We start from the raw sequence: 23051 nt of genomic DNA, 5'->3' as shown, positions 1-23051 counted from the left end.
CCTCCAACTCGGGTGTAGCGTGACCCGAAGGGAGACTAATTTACATTCCCCTGCTCCTGCTGACACATCTCTGCATCTGGCCCCGGGGTGGGGAAGACGCACTCGAGTGCCTAGCCACGGCCCATATCTGAGTCTGGGACTGTCCCGGCAGGGCCTGATTTACATCGACAGGAAAGTCCTGTCTTGCTTCGCTAAAGCGCTGTAATTTTTAGCACTAAAGAAGAAGCCAGTTGGAGAGTTAGCAGCGTTTCTGCAGCCGCGGCACAAGGCCGGAGTGTTGATGTTTTCCTACCATTTGATCTCGGAAATGGCTTCCCTCTGCAAGAGTCTGGCAGCTCTCCACATGCAGCTCTGCCTGTTAGTCCTGATCTCAGGTAGGGTTTTCACAGTTCTTTAATCTTACCGGGGCTATTGGCTGGTGTAGTCAGCATTAACTCTTTACGGGAATTATTCCTAAATGCAGATTCTGCCAACAGAGTATTGAAATCTCTCCCATTGCACCCGGTCCTGGGTTGGAACGCTAAAGAACTTCACCTGGAAACGGGATCTCAGCTGTCACTCACTTGTTTCTAAGCTTTTCAACCCAAACGCCTTCCATCTTTCAAATCATTTCAGCGTCTGTTTGCACACAGCAAACTTTTCCCAGGAAGGCAGGACCTGGGTTTCACAGCATACGCAGCAAGGCAGGAACTCTGGCCTCAGGGCTGCCCAGCATGGTGGGGCCCCAGGGAGAGCAGTCACTAGCCTAGGTGATGCCCTTGGCATGTCCAGGCTCTGCTTGGTTTCAGCCCTTTGCTCACTAAGGCGACAGTGGCGTTTTCACTGTGGGCTCTGCAGTTCTAACCCACGAAACAGCCACCCAACAGAGGGACGACTGGTGCTGGGTTTAGGTCCCTGGCTTAGGATGTGTGAGACCCTGCTTCAGTTCCCTGCTGTGCTACAGGCATCCTGCATGCCCTGTCTCTCTGTGTTCTGAACAAGGGCTCTGGCCCCCTGGCCTGCTTCCCAGGGTGGAGGCTAGAGCCACCGAAGCTTGGGGGATATTCAGATGCTGCGGTGATGGGGAACCAGGTAAGAGGAGTGAGACCCTGCCAAGTGTTTCTTGGGAACGTTGCTAAGTAGGTTGGGTAACATCTCCCTTGTTCATGTAGCCAGAGCCCCTCCAGGGCTGTGCTGGTTAAGGAGAAATGCTGGGCAGCTACAGCTTGCTGTCCAATGTGACTGGCGCAGCAGTGCATGAGCCCTGGGCAGCTTTGCTTAGATTAACTGGAAGCCCCTCTCTTCCCATGGAAGGAGGAGATGACAGGTGGTTCGGGAACATTAATACACAGAGGCGTCCGCTCGTACAAACTTTCACAAACAAGGTGGACAGCAGGGGCACAGCTATAGAGTGTCAACATTCACTTTCTATGATTAAACCATTACTCTGAGTTGTTATTACCACAGCCCGAATGGGCGAGGAGCTGGCAGACAACCACGGCGTAAAGCTACATGGCAGATTGCACCTGACCAGCCAGATCAATTTTCATAGAAATAGCAAAGGAGCGAGCTGTGCACTGGAGCGACTCAGTAAACAGAACAGCGCTTCCTGCCCATCTGCCCCGCTGGGGAAGTGGTGCAGCCGCTGCAGGATGTCGGGGAGATGCTGGGTTGGGGCTGGCTAGCTCAGCTTGCAGGGCGGAGGTGCCCGGCTAGGGAGGAGAGGTGCGGGCTACTTTGGGAGTTGCTGATGTAGGGGCACAATTGCTGCTTAGAGTCTAAGGGTGCGTCTACACAGTGATAAAAACCCGTGGCTCCGAGTCCAGGGCAGTTGACTCAGGCTAGGGCTGTGGGGATAAAAATAACGGTGCAGACATTCCAGCTTGGGCTGGAGCCCAGACTCCTACGCTGCATTTTCTAGCCCCGCAGCCAGAGCCCCATGAGCCTGAGTCAGCTGACCTGGGCCAGCCACAGCCGTGCTGTGGGTCTTTGATCGCAGTGTAGCCACACCCTGCGTCCCAGTCCCACGCCAGCCCCTCCTGGGGGACACAGCCATGTTCATGGTTTATTTACACAATGCATTAGCACTTTGCACACCCATAGAGAGACTTGGGCTAGGCCCCAAAGAAACAAGTCTGTACTTCCAAGTCTATTAAGCTAAACCGAATTCAGGCCACTCTAATTCCTCATCAGAGTGTTCACACAGGGTTTAAATCCGGTTTAACTAATTCACTGTAGAAGTTAATTTGGATTAACTCTGTGAGTGGCCCCATGTAGCAGGCCCTAAGACATACGAGGGGTGTGGGGTGAGCAGGGCTGCCCAGAGGATTGAGGGGGCCTGGGGCACAGCAATTTCGGGAGCCCCTTCCATAATAAAAGTTGCAATACTATAGAATACGATATTCTCGTGGGGGCCCCTGTGGGGCCCGGGGCAAATTGCCCCACTTGTCCCCCTCCCCCCAGGAAGCCCTGGGGGTGAGGGTCACAGCAGGGAGACCAGGCAATTCCTGGCCTATGGGCTCCACTTCTCTTGACAAGTCTGTTACAGTTGGTTTTGTAATGCTGGCGCTGTTGAAACAAGGCCGGGGCCGGACTCTAGAGCAGCTCATGAGGTGGGTGCTTAGCTGGGCTCACATGCTAATGGCTTTATCCTCAGCCCCGCTCCTCGGCCCTGGATTACAGCTGGGGAACCAAGGCCCAAGTTCACACAGTCTGTAGCAGAGCAGGAGACGGCCCCCAGGCTCCAAAGGCCCAGGCTAGTAGCTAACCCACCACGCTAGCCGGCCTGTATCAACCCCAGCACGGTGCAGTCCTGAGTTCACTCAAGCCCCAGGCCTGGCTAGCACTCTAACCACTGGCCCAGCCTGCCTCCTGCCCTGAGTCTCAGCCCTGTGACAGAGGACTGGAGCAGCCCCGCCCCAGGGCCATGGCTGCTCAGTGTGGTGTGTGCTCACAGGCGTTAGATAGTTAATGCTCAGGGCACCCACCGAAGGTAGGTGAGCAACGACTGTCCCCTTCCCCCACCCCAAAGCCACTCAGTGAGTCAGTACTGGAGCCCACCTGACCCTCAGCCCCCGACACGTCCTCCAACCCATGCTGCCTGCTGCCGCGGAGGAAGGTTAGAACCAGAATGTCTGGGACAGTCAGGCCCCTGGCTCCCATAGCACCTTGAGCCTCCAAATGCCAGGGACTTGTATGGGCCCTAACCCTAACCCTGAGCTGCTTTTTCTGTTCTTCTCCTGTCTTCCAGGTGAGATCTCAGCCTCAAGAAACACCACCCTGCAGAAGTCAGGTCAGTACAGCTGTAGAATACAGAGAATCCCCTCCTTTGTGATGCTTGTGTTTTGCCTAGTGCACCTCTCAGGTGCCTCCTCCCCCACTGAAAATACAGCAAGGTTAAGAGAAAATGAAAATCCTCTAAAGCTGAAACTCAGCTGGTGGCTCCAACCTGTAGTCCCCAGCTGCAGCCACCTGGTAGATGCTGAGGACCAGATCTTCCATTGGAGCCAGCTGAGGGTCTGACCCTCAGAGCTTAGGGGCTGGAGTGATTTGTCATTGCCTGGATCTCTTTTACTCTGTTCTGCAACAGAGTGATTACATAGATGCAGTCTAGTGAAAAGATGAAATGCGATGCTGCAAAGTACAAGACAGAAAAGCAGCTTATCAAATAGAATTAGTAATGATAGAAAGTGATTTTAAAATACCCCAAATGACTCCTATAACACTACATGGAAACCACTCCTAGAAATATTTTAAGAGGATGAGTTAGCTGAGGTTCCTAGCTACTGCCTGACTCTTTCCCATTATGGTAAATTACCTATTTCATTCTTAAATATATTTAATGCTGAAACTGTTGCAAAAACTTATAACCCAAACCACTACTCATTTCTCTATTAACAATTTATAATCAATATGTTCCTTTTCAAATAGCCCTAGTAATGTGAAAGCAATTCCCAGCCTCTGTAAAATTTGCATATTTCCCCTCACATTTCAGTCCCTTCAGCTCCACTTGTTGGTCACATGTGGACTTTGGCTACAGAATTTGCCATTTCCCCAGAGGAGGGGAACCACAGAAGACATTTGTATCTGAACTGGTTTTGCTCTGAGACCTTGTTTACATAGGAAAGTTGCAACTATTTAACTTAAATCTGTTCTTAATCCGATTTAATTAAATCAATGCACCCCCCTGTGAGGATGCTCTTATTTCAATTTAAGGGAATGGCTTATTTTGCTTTAGCTTAAACCTGTTCTTCATAGACTTAAGCTAAGCTGAAAAAAGCTGCCGTACCAAAATAAGGATGTCTACACAGGGGGTTGCATTGGTTTTACTTAATTGGTTTAAATTCACTCTTTATCTTAAATCAGTGCAACCTTCCCATGCAGACAAGTGATAACACGGCCGCATTCATGTGTCTACATCTACCATGCTGCTGAACAGTGTTTGTACCAGTGCATGCTGGGGAAGTCAGGGCAGCTCTCCCAGAGTGCCCGGGGCACACGCATACAGAGCAGCATGGAGGACAACACACCCTGGGCTGTCTGGCTCGCTGCATGCAGAGTTGGGAGGGGGAAATGGTCTAGCAGACTGGGGTACAGAAAATCTCCCTTCAGGTCCCATAGCAGCCAACGGCCTCCTCACTTGACTTGCCTGGCACCTGAGCTGCCCCTCTGTAAAATGGGGATCAGAGTCCCCGGCTCAGGGGTGCTGGGAGGTTAGTGATTTGCTATCCAGCTCCTCTCACGGTGTTTTATTGTAGCACCTAGAAGGCCCAGTCATAGCCCTGCTGGGCACTGCACAAACCCAGAGCAAATCACTAACCTCCCAGCACCCCTAAGCCCGGTCCCACGGATTCGGCGGCAGCCTGCAGGAGGTCCCGGTCCCGCGGATTCGGCAGCTTGCCTGCAGGAGGTCCTGGTCCCGCGGATTCGGCGGCGTGCCTGCAGGAGGTCCCGGTCCCGTGGATTCAGCGGCAGCCTGCAGGAGGTCCGCTGAAGCCGCAGGACCAGCGGACCCTCAGCAGGCATGGCGCCGAAGGCAACCTGCCTGCCCCCCTCGCGGCAACCGGCAGAGCGCCCCCCGTGGCTTGCCACCCCAGGCATGCGCTTGGCGTGCTGGTGCCTGGAGCCGCTCCTGTGACTGAGTTTGGCACTCAAATGGCAGCAAACGTTACCATCACCATGGGCCAGATTTTCAAGAGTTCTGTGCCCCAGTGTGCTGAGCTCTGGCAAATCTGGCCACCGATTTTGGTGCCCTAACTGTAAGTGTGAACTGAGAAGCCGACTGCTGGGTCTCAGGAGAAGCTCTCTCTGATACGCTCAAATCGGCAAACCCATCTCCGAAGGGCTAGCTGGCCTTTCCGCTCACGCTCAGTGCCCAGTTTCCCCCTCATGATGGGAGCTGCTCCTCCTCATCCCAAGAGGCTACAGCAGGAAGAGGTTTTATTCTAACTCTCCGACTTTCAGTCATGCCCCACAAAGTCACGTCTGTGCCCTGAGTCTAGTCAGGTGGCTTTCGGCAGCACACCTGTGGGAGGTCCACTGGTACCACGCCTTCGGTGTACCCGCCACCGAATTGCCGCTGAAGCCATGGGACCGGCAGACCTCCCGTAGGCATGCCGCTGAAGGCAGCCTGACTGCCGCCCTCACGGCAACCGGCACGCCACCGCCCCAGGCATGCGCTTGGTGCCTGGAGCCGCCCCTGCATACTGGAGAACTGAGCTAAGACTACTGACGATAAACGTAACACTATGGTGCTTTTTGTTTGATACTGTTTAAGGCTGAAGCTTTGCTCTGTTGCTAGTGTGCTGTGAGATACCACAGGTGCTAAGAATAGAGGTTTTTCCTCTCTAATGTAAGCTGCTCGCATTTACTAATTTAGCTGCTTGATTTTCTGTCTTTTCCAAATTATTTGTTTTATAATTATGAAAGGCAGAAATAACTTGGGAAGCGATAAAATCAAATAACTAAATTAGCCACTGTGAGCAGCTTGCATTAGAGAGGAAAAGCCTCCTTGAGTATTACAAATGAGTAGTGGTTATTCATGATTTTCTGAAGCAGCTGAATTAAATGCTACTTATAAGGAATAATTGAATACAAATGCAATACTGTGTATATGTAACTCAGCAATTTAGTATTTAACTGCTAAAAATTCCTATGAATGACTTCAGAATAAGCACAGAATGGATATATTTCTTTGTCACTTCATAGAAATGTAATGGCTGTGCAAACTTTAAATAATTAAAAGTACAACTGGTCAAAAATGTTTCCATTGAAACTTTGTAATGGTTCTGTGCAGTGTAATAGCAGCAGTATTTGTGGTGTGGGGCAGTCACATCATGGTCTTGTGAGAACCTTGTGCACATCTTGACTTGTGTAGTGTTTAAGGCCCTAACTTCCACGAGCGCCGATGAGCTTTGGCACATGCCCCGTGCCTGATGCTTGCCCAGGAGCTGGGTTTGCGCTTGGTGCACACAGAAGCAAAGCTGCAATTTGCACACGCACAGCATTGTAATCCTTCTGATTGCAATTTATGTCAACCTACATTTCTGCATTCGGTGAGCGTTTGCCAGTCATTTGCGAGGAAGCGTGCTGCATTAGTAGCCCTGGGATGATCCCTGTTAGCCCACAGGCATCACAGGGAAGAACTGGAGGAGCTAATAAGATGCAGTGTTATCAATTTACCTTCCTGGCCTGGTTTTGTCTCCTCCTCAGATATGTTCTGTTCAAACTTCCGGCAGCACCCTCGTTACATAGCTGCCAAGAAGAACACCCAAGTTCACTTCATCTGCCATTCCCGCAACTCAGACGACGTGCAGTGGTACAAAATGACTGGACAGGACAAAACCCCCCGGGTGATAGATGTGAATGGCCCGAGGGTGTATGAGGAGAGGAATGCGTCGTTTGTAATGATCATCTTCAGCAAAATTCAGCCTGAAGACAACGGCATTTACTTGTGTGAAAATAAGAGTCTGGCTCGTGATCTGGGACGGATACGCACGTGTGGGAGTGAACTGAGAGTAATAGGTGAGATGCGCTATCGCTGTCTCTGTCTAACCCCAGACACACCCATCTATCTATCTGTCCATCTATCCCTATACACACCCCTCTGTCCCCATACACACCCATCTGTCCATCTGTCCCCATACACACCCATCTGTCTCCATACACACCCATCTGTCCATCTGTCCCCATACACACCCATCTGTCCATCTGTCCCCCACCACACCCATCTGTCCCCACACACACCCATCTGTCCATCTGTCCCCATACACTCCCATCTGTCCCCACACACACCCATCTGTTCATCTGTCCCCCCCATCTGTCCCCATACACACCCATCTGTCCATCTGTCCCCCCACACACCCATCTATCTATCCCCATACACACCCGTCTATCTATCTGTCCCTCTGTCCCCATACACATCTATCTATCTCATATGGATTTTTTCAAGTTTTCTACTTAAAACCTTTGGGTGGGATTTTCAAAGGCGCCGAAGGGATGTTGGCATCTAGCTCCCACTCCAATGGGATCTCTTATGATTAAGGCTATGATTTTTTCATAGAGGTCGACGAAGTCACAGGGAATCTGCGACTTCCGGTGACTTCCGTGACTTCAGCCCATGGTGGCTGGGAGCTATGGGGTACTCCCGCAGCTCCTGACCGCCGCAGGTGGCAGAGGGGACCCTGGAGCTCCAAGTGGCCCCCGCACATAGGTGCGGGAAGTAGGGGTGTAGGGGGTGCTGCAGCTTTTATGCAGGGTCCCAGCTGCCAGCTGTGCACATGGTGTCCCAGCTACTGGCCCTGCTCCCAGCCACACATGCAGGGTCCCGGCTGCCGGTCCCACACACAGGGCTCTGCTACTGGCCCCGCACCTGTCCCCAGCCTCGGCCCCCTTATCCGTCTCCATGTCCCCCTCCCCTCCTGGAGACACGGCCCTGCTCCTGGCCTCAGCTCTGGCAGATAAAAAGTTTGGGGATAGTTTTGTTGGCTTTCAGCACCCCTACTATAAAAAGGGTTCCAGCGCCATTGTCCCCACAGCTGCCTAGCTGCTTCAAGCAGTGTGGAGACCCCACAGCTGAGCTCTCCATTTTGTCATGGCTGTTTTTAGTAAAAGTCATGGACAGGTCACAAGCTTTTTTACTAAAAATAGCCGTGACAAAATCTTAGCCTTAATGACGATGCTTTGAAAATCCCAGTCTGACCCATTGACACGGCAGTACAGAACCCCCTGAACACATTAGCAGCCACGCAGCAAGAAGGAGCTGTGGCACAGATCCCAACAGCAAAGGAGCCCTGTCTTCTGACGCCAGGTATGTCAGGGTGGGTTTGAATTTCAGTAAGACACTCGGCTCTCCAGCCGTTCCCATTGTGGCAACTGAGCCCCACGGTTCTTCGCATGGTTTCTGATTTATTTCAGCTCCCATTTCTCTCCCCTTCAGAATACGCTCTAGTTCAACCACAAGCCATTGGGCTAGATGCAGGAATCCATGGGTGAGTTTGTCTGGCTTGTATTATGCAGGAGGGCAGACTAGAGGATCTAATGGCCTTTCCTGGCCTTAAAATCTATGGATGCATGTGACTCTCTGAATCTGTGGGCTGGAAGCTATGAAACACAGGAACAAATGAGCAAACCATTGCTGAGACTCTCAGTTGTTCGGGGCAAGGACTGTGTCTGCCTCTATTTCTGTACAGCACCCTGCACAATGGGGCCCGTGAGCGCAGTCCCAGAATACCCAGGAAATGATAAGAATATTATCATTCCAGAAAGGTTGTGTAAAAAAGCCCCTTTTCACACTGTAAAATACAAGAAGCTCAGAGAACTCGCATTACGGGTGTGAATACTCACACTACGTGTCTAACTTACACCTACCAACCTGAGGACATTCAGCCTGGAGAACCAGGTGTCTAGCTGAGAACAGGCTGCTTACTCTGGAGAATGAAGGTCCCAGTCATCCCTGCAGTTCAATGGGGCACATCCCCTATCCTGTAAGCTCTTCAGGGCAGGGACCATCCCTCTGTTCTGCATTTGTTCAGTGCCTGGCACCATGGGGTCCTGGTCCATAACGGGAGCTCCCAGGTGCTACCACAATCTTCTTCCTCTTTCTTGCCACTTCCTTATTTAGGGCTGGGGACTTGTATCGCCTTCTTCCAAAACTTGGGACTGTACGGCTGGCTGTTGTGCAAATCGGTGTCTCTAACATCTGTTGAGATTGTTGTGCAGACAAAACTACACAGGATCTTTTCAGGGGGCAAGACAAAGATGCCACATTTACTATGATAACACAATTTGATTTATGACCAATAACTAATATTTTAATCCTTAGACACACACATTATACCTAATACCTATACACACACACACACACACACACACACACACATCCATCAGATGTTCTGCAGCTGCTGCATAGTCACCAGTCCTGGACATAGCTTGAGTTCGTGGCTTGATTTTGCAGCTTGGGTTCGTGGCTTGTGGCAGTAACTGGCCAGGAAAGCCGGGCACAAGGACGAGCTGGGTCTCTGTTGGGCAGGCACCGATGCCCTTCCATGTTGGCAGCAGAATGTTACCCTCCAAAGTCTCCCATCTCACCCATCCTTTTTGTAGGCTTTAGTTTGAATCCAGAGTCTATAGGTCTTGCTGTGTCACGCTGCCTCTGGGTTTGGTGATTGATCACCCGTCAATTGCAGGCATGATTTCAGCCTCAGACCTGGCTTTGATCTTCCTTCTATTGCACCTTTTCTTTTTAGGGTGGACTCTTCTTAGGGTACGTCTAGACTACCCGCCGTATCGGCGGGTAGCGATCAATTTCTCGGGGATCAATATATCATGTCTCATCTAGACGCGATATATCGATCCCCGAATGCACTCCCGTCGACTCCGGAACTCCACCAGCACGAATGGCGGTAGCGGAGTTGACAGGGGGAGCCACGGACGTTGATCCCACGCCGTGAGGACGAGAGGTAAATCGATCTAAGATACTTCGACTTCAGCTACGCTATTCACATAGCTGAAGTTGCGTATCTTAGATTGATCCCCCTCCCTAGTGTAGACCAGCCCTTACTTTGTTAGGGCTCTTGTCTGCATCTTCAGCCGGTGATGTTTGAACTCTATTTCATCAGGACAGGCTGGGGCTGGAGGTTGATTCCATCATCCATCCATACCTCAGTCACACATCTAAACTAAGCTAATAAGATTACAGCAGGGTTTGCAGAAATGAAGGTTGGAGGAAGCTTTTACAAAATGGAGTGAGCGTTTTAAAATGGGGTTTGAATTACAATATGGCAAACAGTGAACAGAAGTTACAATGTAGGCAAGTGTAGTGAATGGTGAACAGAAGTTATATTAATAAAGTGAACAATTAAAAACAATTTCATTTATCAGTTCTACAATATCTGCTTCACATACCTATTCTTTGGCTTCCTCCTTGCTTGTCTTCCACCCACAATCACTGAAAGGGTCATCCTACCAATAGCACTCCCAGGTCTCCACTGGACACAACCACACCAACATACCCTAGCCTCCATCAACTTGTCCTCAATTAGGGCAAGCCGCATTAGGCCCCTCACAACCTCATTCCATTTCCTATTCTAGCATGTCCATCCATTTAACCATCTCAACATCTTCATTCCCATGGTAGAGAACATACTGATCGCCTTCCCCGTAGTTGGCCAAGTCTCTGTCCTGTACATTAAGATGGGTTGAATTACAATGTTTATACACCCTACCTTTTAACTTGATTGCCATATTTTTATCACAGAGAACTGGGGTCAGCTCCTGCTATTCACACCAACCAGCTAGGCACTCCCACAATACAGGTAATAAATAAATGAATAGAGTCCCCAGGCCAAAAGGAACCACTGTGATCACAGAATCATAGAATCATAGAATCTCAGGATGGGAAGGGACCTCAGGAGGTATCTAGTCCAACCCCCTGCTCAAAGCAGGACCAAACCCAACTAAATCATCCCAGACAGGGCTTTGTCAAGCCTGACCTTAAAAACCTCTAAGGAAGGAGATTCCACTACCTCCCTAGGGAACCCATTCCAGTTCTTCACCACCCTACTAGTGAAAAAGTTTTTCCTAATATCCAGCCTAAACCTCCCCCTCTGCAACTTGAGACCATTACTCCTTGTTCTGTCATCTTCTACCACTGAGAACAGTCTAGATCCATCCTCTTTGGAACCCCCTTTCAGGTAGTTGAAAGCAGCTATCAAATCCCCCCTCATTCTTCTCTTCTGCAGACTAAACAATCCCAGTTCCCTCAGCCTCTCCTCATAAGTCATGTGCTCCAGCCCCCTAATCATTTTTGTTGCCCTCCGCTGGACTCTCTCCAATTTATCCACATCCTTCTTGTAGTGTGGGGCCCAAAACTGGACACAGTACTCCAAATGAGGCCTCACCAGTGCTGAGTAGAGGGGAATGATCACATCCCTCGATCTGCTGGAAATGCCCCTACTTATACAACCCAAAATGCCATTAGCCTTCTTGGCAACAAGGGCACACTGTTGACTCATATTCAGCTTTTCATCCACCGTAACCCCTAGGTCCTTTTCTGCAGAACTGCTGCCCAGCCATTCGGTCCCTAGTCTGTAGCAGTGCATGGGATTCTTTCGTCCTAAGTGCAGGACTCTGCACTTGTCCTTGTTGAACCTCATCATATTTCATTTGGCCCAATCCTCTAATTTGTCTAGGTCCCTCTGTATCCTAGCCCTACCCTCCAGCGTATCAACCACTCCTCCCAGTTTAGTGTCATCTGCAAACTTGCTAAGGGTGCAGTCCACACCATCCTCCAGATCGTTAATGAAGATATTGAATAAAACCAGCCCCAGGACCGACCCTTGGGGCACTCCACTTGATACCGGCTGCCAACTAGACATGGAACCATTGATCACTACCCGTTGAGCCCGACCATCTAGCCAGTTTTCTATCCACCTTACCATCCATTCATCCAGCCCAGACTTCTTTAACTTGCTGGCAAGAATACTGTGGGAGACTGTATCAAAAGCTTTGCTAAAGTCCAGAAATAGCACATCCACTGCTTTCCCCTCATCCACAGAGCCGGTTATCTCGTCATAGAAGGCAATTAGGTTAGTCAGGCATGACTTGCCCTTGGTGAATCCATGCTGACTGTTCCTGATCACTTTCCCTTCCTTTAAGTGGTTCAGGATTGATTCCTTGAGGACCTGTTCCATGATTTTTCCAGGGACTGAGGTGAGACTGACTGGCCTGTAGTTCCCTGGATCTTCCTTCTTCCCTTTTTTAAAGATGGGCACTACATTAGCTTTTTTCCAGTCATCCGGGACCTCCCCCGATCGCCATGATTTTTCAAAGATAATGGCCAATGGCTCTGCAATCTCATCGGCCAACTCCTTTAGCACCCTCGGATGCAGCGCATCCGGCCCCATGGACTTGTGCTCGTCCAGCTTTCCTAAATAGCCCCGAACTACTTCTTTCTCCACAGAGAGCTGGTCACCTCCTCCCCATACCGTGCTGCAGAGTGCAGCTGTCTGGGAGCTGACCTTGTCTTTAAAGACAGAGGCAAAAAAAGCATTGAGTACACTAGCTTTCTCCACATCCTCTGTCTGTCTGTTCCTTCCCTCATTCAGCAAGGGGCCCACACTTTCCTTGACTTTCTTCCCTGTTGCTAACATACCTAAAGAAACCCTTCTTGTTGCTCCTAACATCTCCGGCTAGCTGCAACTCCAAGTGTGATTTGGCCTTCCTGATTTCACACCTGCATGCCTGAACAATACTTTTATACTCCTCCCTGGTTATTTGTCCAATCTTCCACTTCTTGTAAGCTGTTGTTTTGTGTTTAAGACGAGCAAGGATTTCACTGTTAAGCCAAGCTGGTCGCCTGCCATATTTACTTTTCTTCCTACACATCGGGATGGTTTGTTCCTGCAACCTCAATAAGGTTTCTTTGAAATACAGCCAGCTTTCCTCGACTCCTTTCCCCGTCATGTTATTCTCCCAGGGGACCTTGCCCATCAGTTCCCTGAGGGAGTCGAAGTCTGCTTTTCTGAAGTCCAGGGTCTCTGTTCTACTGCTTTCCCTTTTTCCTTGTGTCAGGATCCTGAACTCGACCATCTCATGGTCACTGCCTCCCAGGTTCCCATCCACTATTGCTTCCTCTACTATTTCTTCCCTGTTTGTGAGCAGCAGGTCAAGAAGAGCTTTTCCCCTAGTTGGTTCCTCCAGCACTTGCACCAGGAAATTGTCCAGTCTGACCTCCCACATAACACAGGTCAGAGCACTGCCCCAAAATAACTCCTAGAGCAGATCTTGAAGAAAAACATCCAATCCTGATTTAAAAGCTGCCAGTGATGACCATGACCCTTGGTAGGTTATTCCAATGTTTAATGTTAAACATGTGTACCTTATTTCCAGGCTGAATCTGTCTAGCTTCAACTTCCACTCATTGGATCATGTTAGACTTTTCTTTGCTAGATTGACTATTACCAAGTGTTTGTTCCCCATGTAGGTACTTACAGACTGTGATCACATCACGCCTGAACCTTCTCTTTGTTAAGCTACATAGATTGGGCTTCTTGAGTCTATCGCTACAAGGCAGGTTTTCAAAACCTTTAATCATTCTCATGGCTCCTCTCTGAACCCTCTCCAATGTATCACCATCCTTCTGGAATTGTGAACACCAGAACTGGACACGGTATTCCAGGTGTGGTTGCACCAGTGCCAAATACGGAGGTAAAATAACCTCTCTTCTGCTACTCAAAATTACCTGGTTTATACATCCCAGGATCACATTAGCTCTTTTGGCCACAGTGTCACACTGGGAGTTCACGTTTAGCTGATTAACCACGATGACCCTCAAACCTTTTCCAGAGTCCCTGCTTCCCTGGGTAGCCCCTCCAGTGCCATAACAAGGGCGAGGCGAGTGAGACACTTGTCTTGGACGCACAAAGCCGAGCAGGGCCGGCTCCAGACCCCAGTGCACCAAGCGCGCGCTTGGGGCGGCGTGCCGCGGGAGGGTGGCAGGCGGCTCCGGTGGACCTCCCGCAGACGTGCCTGTGGAGGGTCCGCTGGTCCCGCGGCTCCGGTGGAGCATCCGCAGGCACGTCTGCAGGAGGGTCCGCTGGTCCCGCGGCTCCGGTGGAGCATCCGCAGGCACGTCTGCAGGAGGGTCCGCTGGTCCCGCGGCTCCGGTGGAGCATCCGCAGGCACGTCTGCAGGAGGGTCCGCTGGTCCCGCGGCTCCGGTGGAGCATCCGCAGGCACGTCTGCAGGAGGGTCCGCTGGTCCCGCGGCTCCGGTGGAGCATCCGCAGGCACGTCTGCGGGAGGGTCCGCTGGTCCCGCAGCTCCGGTGGAGCATCCGCAGGCACGCCTGCGGGAGGTCCACCGGAGCCGCGGGACCGGCGACCGCCAGAGCACCCCCCGCATAGTGCCGCCCTGCTTGGGGCGGCGCAGTTCCTAGAGCCGCCCCTGAAGCCGAGGGGCGCACAAAGCGGCGGAGAAAAAATAAAGCCGCTGGCTGGATAACCCGGGTGATCTCCCTGCGGCCCCCCCACCCCCCCGAATGTCCCCCAGCCCCGACTTGCTCCTCCCTCCTCCGCCTTCCCCGTCCCTGTCTCTCCCCTGCAGCTCCATGCTGCCTCCCTGCAGCAACTGCTGCCACTGGGTCCTAGTGCCCCCCACCCACTCCAGCCAGGGCAGACTGACTCTGAGCCTGCCCCTCCCCCTCAGACCCTTTCATTTTCCAGTGGGACCCTCCACCAGCACAGGGGGCCCCCCACCCACAGTCACCGCTCCTGCCCCAAGCTGGGCAAGGAGGCAACCCCATCCCCCACCCCCAGTGAGGCTACAGTCAGGGGCAACAGCAGGGGAGGAGGCGCTCACAGCACCCCCCAGCACCCACCACGGGGGAGGCAGGGGAGATTCCTGGACCTGAGATGGGGCCTAGGAGCACATGCAGTGACAGTGGTGGGGGTGAGTGTGCTGCTGGGGGGGCAGGAAAGGGAGGCTCCCCCCCCCCCCAGAGCTTGCTGCTGCTGGCAGGGAAAGGGCTGGGGGGAGTCCTCCTCTCTGGCCCCTGTCCCGGAGCAGCCTCCCTGCACCCCAAACTCATCCCCAGCCCTGCCCCACCCCAGAGCCCACACCCCCAGTCAGAGCTTTCACCCCCCCACTGCACCCTCAAATGTCTGCCCAAGCCCTGAGCCCCTCCACCACCCCAAACACCTTAAACCCAATCCCCACCAGAGCCCTCACCCCCTACACCCCTACCCTCGCCCTGAGCCCCTACCACACCCCAAACCTCCCAGCCCCAGACAGAGCCCTCACCCCCACTCTCACCCTGAACCCCTCCCACACTCCAAACCCCTCATCTGCAGCCATAACCCACAGCCCTCACCCCTGCAGCCCTGGGGTGGAGTTTGGGCAGGGGCGGGTTCTGGAGACCACCACCATTTCTACAAACCTGCCAGCCCTGATCCTGCCCTGCAGACCTGAACTCCCAGCATTCTCAGGACACAGGCTGATCCCTAGTGGCCACTGCTGATATCCAGCACCTCCCTCCTCTCTGGATTGGAACTGGACTGGAACCAAAGACCATCTTGGAAGCAACATTACCAGCCCAAGCAGTCAAAAATCATGAGTTAGACCCCCCAAAATCACAGGCTCTACTGCCGCCGCTTCATTCATTCTTCAGCGGCAATTCGGCGGCAGGCCCTTCCCTCCGAGAGGGACTGAGGGACTTGCCACCGAAAAGCCAGCCCTGGGGGGGTGCAATTTTATATTCGTGCCTTGGGCGCAAAAATACCTAGTTACGGCTCTGGCCCCCTCCCCCATCCTGTAAGTGTGGCTGGCATTCTTTGTTCTTAGATGTGCCCATTTACATTTAGCTGTATTAAAACGCACATGGTTTGCATGTGCCCAGCTTACCAAGTGATCCAGACTGCGCTGAATCAGTGCCCTGAGCCCTTCATTACTTACCACTTCCCGTGTCATCTCAAACATGATCAGCGATGATGATGTGTTTTCTTCCAGGTCATGAATAATGTCGTGGTAATTAGTGTAGGGCCAAGAACCAAGTCCTGCAGACCTCTGATGGAAACACACCTGCTCAATGCTGATTCCCTGTTCACAGTTACATTTTGAGACCTGTTACCCTGATAACAGGAAGAACAGGAGTATTTGTGGCATCTTAGAGACTAGCAAATTTATTTGAACATAAGCTTTCGTGGGCTACAGGCCCACTTCATCGGCTGCATGGAGTGGAAACCGCAGCTCTCCTGGCCAATGGCTCTGGGACTGCCTCCAGTCCCTCACACTGGGTTGTATATCTTTGTGGTGCTGCTCTGGGCTCCGTCACACACACATGGGAGTAGCATGCCCAAGGCACTGTGTCGAGGGGACAGCGCCTGCTTTGGGTCGGTGCCAAGTCTCTGGTGCAGATACCACCAGGCTCACCTGGAAGGCAAGGAAAAGTCATTTGGACACCTTGCACTTGTCACCTTCTGAGCATGTCATGTTCAGAACGGGCTGTTTGCTGCCCTGAATGACCTGTGACCTGGGTGCCCATGAGGTGGTGCTGACAAGGTCCTTCCACTTGCAAGCCCAGCTCTATGTGGCATGGGGAGGCTACTTGTTTTGCTGTCTGGACAGCATTTCAGGGAGACGTTCCCCATCCCCAGAGCAGGGCCCATGGAGCTGGCCATTCCTCAGCACTCACAGATCATCTGCCATGCCCACAGATCACAAGGTGGACTTAAAATCATGAGATTTTAAACTGAGGTTCTCTTTAGTTCCCTTGTGGGTCTGGATCCTTTAGGGTTCGTGTCTTCAAGCTTTTATCCATGCCCGGGAGGGCATGTACTTACCTTTAAAAACATGAGACTAGTGAGAAAATCACAATAGCAGGTGACATTGCAGGCTAGTGGCCCAGGCTAGATGGATGGGGGCAACTATGGAAAAGGGGATGAATCACTACTCCTAAGGTAGGAGAGGGTATCAGAAGTTCAGAGAGGTGGAGAGAAGAGGTGCCGATGGGAGGTCACAGCAAACAGCAGGTCAGGGAAGCTCTTGAATCAACTGAGAGGTTTTTCTCCATCAGAAAAGCAGGTCTGTGATGCTCACGGGGTGCAAAGGGGGCTGTTGTGAAAGCAAAGCAGGCATCTTTCTTTCTTTCTTTCTTTCTTAAAAGAATCCCCTTTATCAATTTTTGTTTTCACCCATTCACTCACTACTCCATGCAGAACCCTGGGGTGCGCGCTGGAGCCGGAGTCAAGGGCGAGGCGTCCCTGTCACGCTAAGTTGCTCCTCCTAGGCCCTTACAGCTGTTCTGTAACAAAACTCCAGCCAGCTCCTGCTCCTCCCGTCTGGGAGAGACACTGCAAAGGGTTCAAGGCGCCCTTCCTGCCGTTGCCTCATTTGTAGGTTTCAGCACCATTGAGCAGGTCCAGAGACGGAACAGTGTGAAAGACGTCATCATCATGATCCAGTCCATTCTCCTGGTCATCTTCGTGAGCGTCCCCATGCTCCTGCTCCTGGAGAAAGTGAGTATTGGGCGCCTCCTACTGAAATACCGTTCAAGGATGTGCATTGACCATCCATATTGTGAGGCATCTTGGAATGTCTCAGCATGACGTGCTGGGGGATCATGTCTGGGCACCATCATCCCAGGCTCCCAGCCATCGCTCTGAGCTGTGCTGAGGATGGGGAGAAGTCTCCTGTATTTTCTAGGGGGCAGAGGGCTAATGGCCCTGGAACCAGGGCAGGCGTATCGCCTTCGCTGGGGGGATATAGAGCTGTGTCACAAGAGGCTCCATTTCCATTGTGTTTATTCAGCCAATGGGCTCTTCCTGACAGCCTCCTCTGAGAACTGAGGTACCTGGGCTAGGTCCCAAAGGCAATGCAAAAGATGGAGGAGGATAGCTACTGCTTCGCGGTTAGGGGGGAGTTATATGGGATTTTGCCATCTGGGCCCCCACCAACAGCTGGCAGAGGCCTGGAGGAACAGCAAGGGGTTGCACTGCCTCAGCCTGGTGTCCCCTCATGGCTGTCGAAAGGTGTACGCCAGGGACGTCTACACTACAGGAGCTACAGCTCCCAGCTATGCCGCCGGGAAGCCTGTAGTGTAGACGCACACCACGGCGACAGAAGTGGTTTTTCCGTCATGGTAGGAACTCTACCTCCCTGGGCGACGGTTGCTAACGTGATGGAAGCAGTCTGCCATTGACCTCGCTGCGGCTACACTGGGGGTTAGTTTGGCACCACCGCAGCACTCAGGGGCTGTGGATTTTTCACACCCCTGAGTACCGCAGCTATGTTGACCTGAGTTTTAAGTGTAGACCAGGCCTCACGGAGGAACATCTGTCTTCCTTTGCTTGGAGGAATAAAGCATTTAGCCCCGGGGAGCCCTGGAAGCATCTGGAATTCCCCATGGAAGCTCTGGGTCTAGTAGGTTAGTGGGGATAGGGCAGGTCCAGAGACGGAACAGTGTGAAAGATGTCAATGATCCAGTCCCTTCTCCTGGTCATCTTCGTGATGGGGGGGAGGGGGGGGGCAGAGTGAGGGCAGCCAGCTTCAGCAGTGTTACTGAGCATGCTCAGCCCATGTGAGCAAATCTGGGGGACACATGACCCTGCATGCCCCCCCATATGTCGCCTCTGATAGCGGTTCAGTTATGTCTCCTGGCTCCTCCAAGGGAAACTGTCATCAGGAGTTTGGGCACTGAGGGTGCACACCTCAGGCTTAGATCTGGGGTGGGGCTGGCATGGCTCGGGCGGAAGCAGGCCCCTGGCCCCCAGACAGCTCACTGTTATCCCTGGCACCTGGCATCCTTGTGCTGAGTGCATCGCATGGCTTAACCTGGGTCGGTTTATACCAAGGACTCAGCGTAAACCCAGGACATCGCAATAGGAGACATGCCCAGGCCATTCACACACACCATGCCGAGTGGGTCTGTTCTTGGATGGCCCCACTCCCCCGAGGGCACAGCTGCCCCGTCATGCAGTGCTTGGCAACACCCTGGTTTTACACCCACTTGGGATACTTTGGGGAGAAACATTTAATGACACAGACATTCTGGTAGCAACCCATGGAAGAGCCCAGAAATAGCAGAACACTGTGGTAAGGAAGATCACTACATTTCCCTGTGCTTCTCCCTCCCCACTAGGGCGACGGCAAGGCCAGCTCTGATGAGGACCATACCTATGAGGTAAGTTAACAATATCATGTTAATTAGGTTAATAATAGTTAATATAATAGGAATATTTTTGAAGCAGTGAGCTGGGCAGGGCGGCATTCGTTGGGGGTTTCAGATGTACATTGCGAGCTGAAGGGGAGGAGAAGTGGATCTTTAAGACTGACGTCCTTTCTCCCAAGTGTGTGTTGTGTATTGGAGAAGTGACGCTGGAATCGTTTTTGGAGTGAGGGTGCTGAGCCGCATCCCTGCTTACCCCGCCCTGCCTGCACCCCCCAGCATCCCGTAGAGCTGGGGCCGGGAGCAAGGCTGTGGCTCCGGGAGGGGAGGGACACAGACAGGGGTAAAGCGGCGGAGGCTGGGGACACAGCGAGGGGTGGGTGTGGAGCCCCGGGCATGGGGCCAGTGGCTGAGCGGGACCCCGGGCTGGCAGCGAGGACCCAGGGCCAGCAGCCGGTCCTATCCCCGGGCGGGACCCTGGGGCTGGCACAAAACCCGGGCGTGCTGCATCATCCCACGCAGCCCTACTTCCCGCGCCTACGTACTGGAGTTCAATAAATACTAACAAACCATGCAAACCTGAGCGTTTCAAACAGCCTGCCTCGAAATCCTTTCCCCTCTCAGACTTCGGAGCCGTCATAATGCCACTAGTTCTCCGATCATCCACAGTCTGCCAGGGTAGACAAGGCCTGAATTTCTGTCTAAAATAAACAGAGGGAAACAAATAAACCCTGTCAGGTTCTCTGTAAATCATGAAGAAGCAAAAAAGGCACCAATCCATTATATCCCTGGGAATGAGCCTGAAGATGGCACGGCCAGGCCAGCCTTGGAGATGGGCGGGAGGGAGGGCTGGGGCTGGAGGCGAGGAGTCAGCTTTGGTAAAGCTCTTCTGCCAGCTAACATCACACTGAGTTCCCAGTTCCGCCCGAAGCTCGGCTTGCGCAGCAGGCACCTGGGCGTATCTCAGGGCTGACCCGGGTCCCTGGGAATGTTTCCTCCTCAGTCTCCCTCTTCTTTGCACAGGGCTTAGAGATCGAACAAACTGCCACCTACGAAGACATTGCACCTCTGCGGGATATAAAAGCCAAGTGGACAATTGGGGAGCATCCGGGTCAGGAGTGAGGGGCTCTGCACCCAGGCGACTTGCCTACGTTAGTGGAACAGCTTCTTGCACCCGCTGTGCCTGTGAGCTACCCACTGATGCTGGAGGAATTGGGATTCCTGGCTTCCTGCCATGGGCTGTGGCTGTTACAGACTCGTGTGTGGCAGGGCAACACCACAAACTGCAACAAGACGATGGGACGCTGCCAGTAGCTCCCACCCCCCTGCCACACACAGCTGCCTCCTGTAACCGTTAGTAGAGCTTGCTTGAGTTTTTGGTGTTGTATATTCAGCGCTTGCTTTTCTGAGTCTGTATCCAGATCTGGATGGGAGCTGGCCAAGACGATTTTAGCCTGGAAGTTGCTGTTATTATCTCAACACACAAGCCCCTGGGTGCATGTACAGAAATGAGTAGCAAGCTGCCACCAACTGGCAGCAAACAGTGAGTTAACCTCAGCCTGAGTTAGGCAGCTAAAAGAACTTGGTAGCAGCAGATCACTTTAATCTCTGAGGCCCTGGGCCTAGGAAGGAGAGACAGGTTTGCAGAGACGACACATTCACAGAGGGCTGGAATGTGATCACTTTACTCATGTTGAACCGAACCTTCCACTGTGCGTGAAGTTATTATGACTCCTTGTAGCAAGATGCTACACAACGGGAATGAAGTTCTACCAAGTGTGAATTAGGGCGTCCCAGCAAAGTGTGGAAATTGTGGGATCAAAATGTCCAACTGCTTTTTAAAGTTTTAATAAACACAATAAATCAGTGTCCTGCTCCTCCTGTTACCACCGCCCGGAGTCAGACTGGCTCCTTACTGCACAACGCGTGGCTGAGATGCATAGTCCAGGGGCTCTCTCATTGAGCAACTTGTCTAGATGTGTGGGCCGTTATCATGATGCTGGGATCTCAGGCAGGTTCTGTCCTAAGGAACACCAAAGATCATTTCACATCAGCACACTCACCAGAAGGGGTTTTCCATGGACCAGAGCATGGAACGTTCCGTCAGTGCTAATAATAAGCCTGCTTAATGTCAATTAAAATTCACTAATTTCCTGCTCCAAGCAGCACTTTAGGCCACAGTTTCTGCTGCACGGACCTTCCTTTGCAAGAGGAGAAATCTGACTGGGTGGAATGATACCAGCAAAATTTTGCATCTCGCTCACCTCCCCAGGCCCTTTAGGTTTGCCTGTATGGTCCGTACGGCTCTTTGCAGCAGGGGCGTGTCTGTTAAGTGCCATGCAGGCTGGTGGGGCTGAATAGGCAGGAACCGAAATACAGTCGTGGGCACTGAGCTCTCAGGAGACACATTAGAGCAGATGTTCCCCACACTGCACAAGGATGCACGTGCTCATGCCAGTGATTTCGGAGGGGCTGGCTGGGAAGGGGGTGCTGGCTTTTGCTGCCAGGGTGAGCCGGGATGTCTGTAGCACGGCCTTGTATTCATGCAGCGCCCAGCAGCCATGGCCAGGATCAAGGCCTCGTTGAACTAGGCGCTGTACTGACACTTGGAAAGGATAGTGCCTGCCCCAAAGAACGACGAGACACAAGAAATAAATGGACCAAACCACTGACCTGGGACAGGGCGGGGGGGTCAGTCATCAGAATATACAATCTTTTGCTGGTCGCCTGCCAACCCTGGGGGCCCATTTACCATCAGCTGCCAGCAGCAGTGAGGAGGGATCTGAAGGGAGATACGGCAGGGGCTTGTGAGATCTGTTCAGGGATGTTGCTTCCTGCACAAGGGGCAGCGCAGAAGAGGCTGCAGAAGTGCCAATGGGCACATCAAGGAAGCAGCTGGTGTTGGTGGAAGAGCAAAGGAAGTAGATGAGGTGGAAGGTGGCAAGAGATGACATTTTACACAAGCAGAGGGAAGGGCAAAGCTGTGCAGGGCCTTACAAGTAAGGCCCAGAAGTTTGTGTGTGAGACGCATGGATCGAGGGGGAGCTAGTGGGGGTTGCACGAAGGGGTGTGACACAGCCAGGGCAATGGGACAGGAAGGTGATTGCAGCAGAATGGGCCGTATGAGGACCAGGCAGGTGCCAGGGTGGTGGAGAGGAAGCTGCCAAGCATTCTAGCCACGGCACAGGAAAGGGTTGCTCTTCGGGAGGATCCGCAGGAAGGAGCTGTAGGATTTGGAGGCAGCCTGGAAATTCTCAGCTGTGTTTTCTCACCAGCGGCGCACGTCCACCCACAGCCAATACCTCACTGTGGCTCTGAGGAATCCAAAGAGCTGCGGATTAAGAAGCTTGTGCCTGGTTTCACTGAAGGGAGCTAAGCACCCTTTGCTAAGCAGCCATTGCTACGTGGCTGTCCCAGAGATGCTATGTGATCGTGAACATGTGAGGAGGCAGTGTCCAGGAGATGCAGCCACAATTTCCACAACCCTTGCCTGCAGAACTGACCAAAAACTGGCCTCCGCGTCGGTGAGTTTATTTTCAGCCTGGGGAGGTCACGCGATGGAAAGTCCGGCTCACAAGGCATGAGAGACCGAGGGTGACATTAGGCAGCTTTGGCTAAAGCATCAGGCCCTTTACACAGCCACAGTGTGTCATTACCGCTCACCGCTGAAAGGGTCCTGGCCGGATGGTCCCATGCACACACTCCTCTCTTGGATTTACCCAGCACTTTCCAAATTCAGCGCAGGCGAAGCTGCTGACACAGTATCCAGTTTCCACGGAACGGGGCTTCTGGCAGATGGGTGGACGATGTCTTATTTCTGGAGCACAGATTTTATATTACCGGAACAATAACATGCAAACAAGCGTAATTGCGCCTGTACCCAATACGTCAGCAGCTGCCCACAACAACAGT

At 52.4% G+C, this 23051-nt stretch overlaps 1 protein-coding gene and 1 long non-coding RNA gene across 2 annotated transcripts in view; one reads left to right on the top strand and one right to left on the bottom strand.

The window, feature by feature from the left end:
- LOC123356210 overlaps window positions 1-20273 on the bottom strand; it is a 37915-nt gene extending 17642 nt beyond the window's left edge. Inside the window, exon 1 of the long non-coding RNA XR_006575295.1 lies at window positions 19719-20273. This is a non-coding gene — a long non-coding RNA (uncharacterized LOC123356210). The remainder of the gene's footprint in view (window positions 1-19718) is intronic.
- CD79B (CD79b molecule) lies at window positions 232-21005 on the top strand. The gene is made up of 6 exons (XM_044999201.1): window positions 232-374; window positions 3230-3271; window positions 6691-7002; window positions 17372-17490; window positions 19113-19154; window positions 20163-21005. The coding sequence occupies exons 1-6, from the start codon at window positions 281-283 to the stop codon at window positions 20259-20261; spliced, it is 708 nt and encodes a 235-aa protein (XP_044855136.1). The 5' UTR covers window positions 232-280; the 3' UTR covers window positions 20262-21005.
- Window positions 21006-23051: the final 2046 nt, after the last annotated feature.

Source organism: Mauremys mutica, chromosome 25 (assembly GCF_020497125.1).
Source record: "Mauremys mutica isolate MM-2020 ecotype Southern chromosome 25, ASM2049712v1, whole genome shotgun sequence".
Lineage (NCBI taxonomy): Eukaryota > Metazoa > Chordata > Testudines > Geoemydidae > Mauremys > Mauremys mutica.
This window is presented reverse-complemented; position numbering and strand designations above follow the sequence as displayed.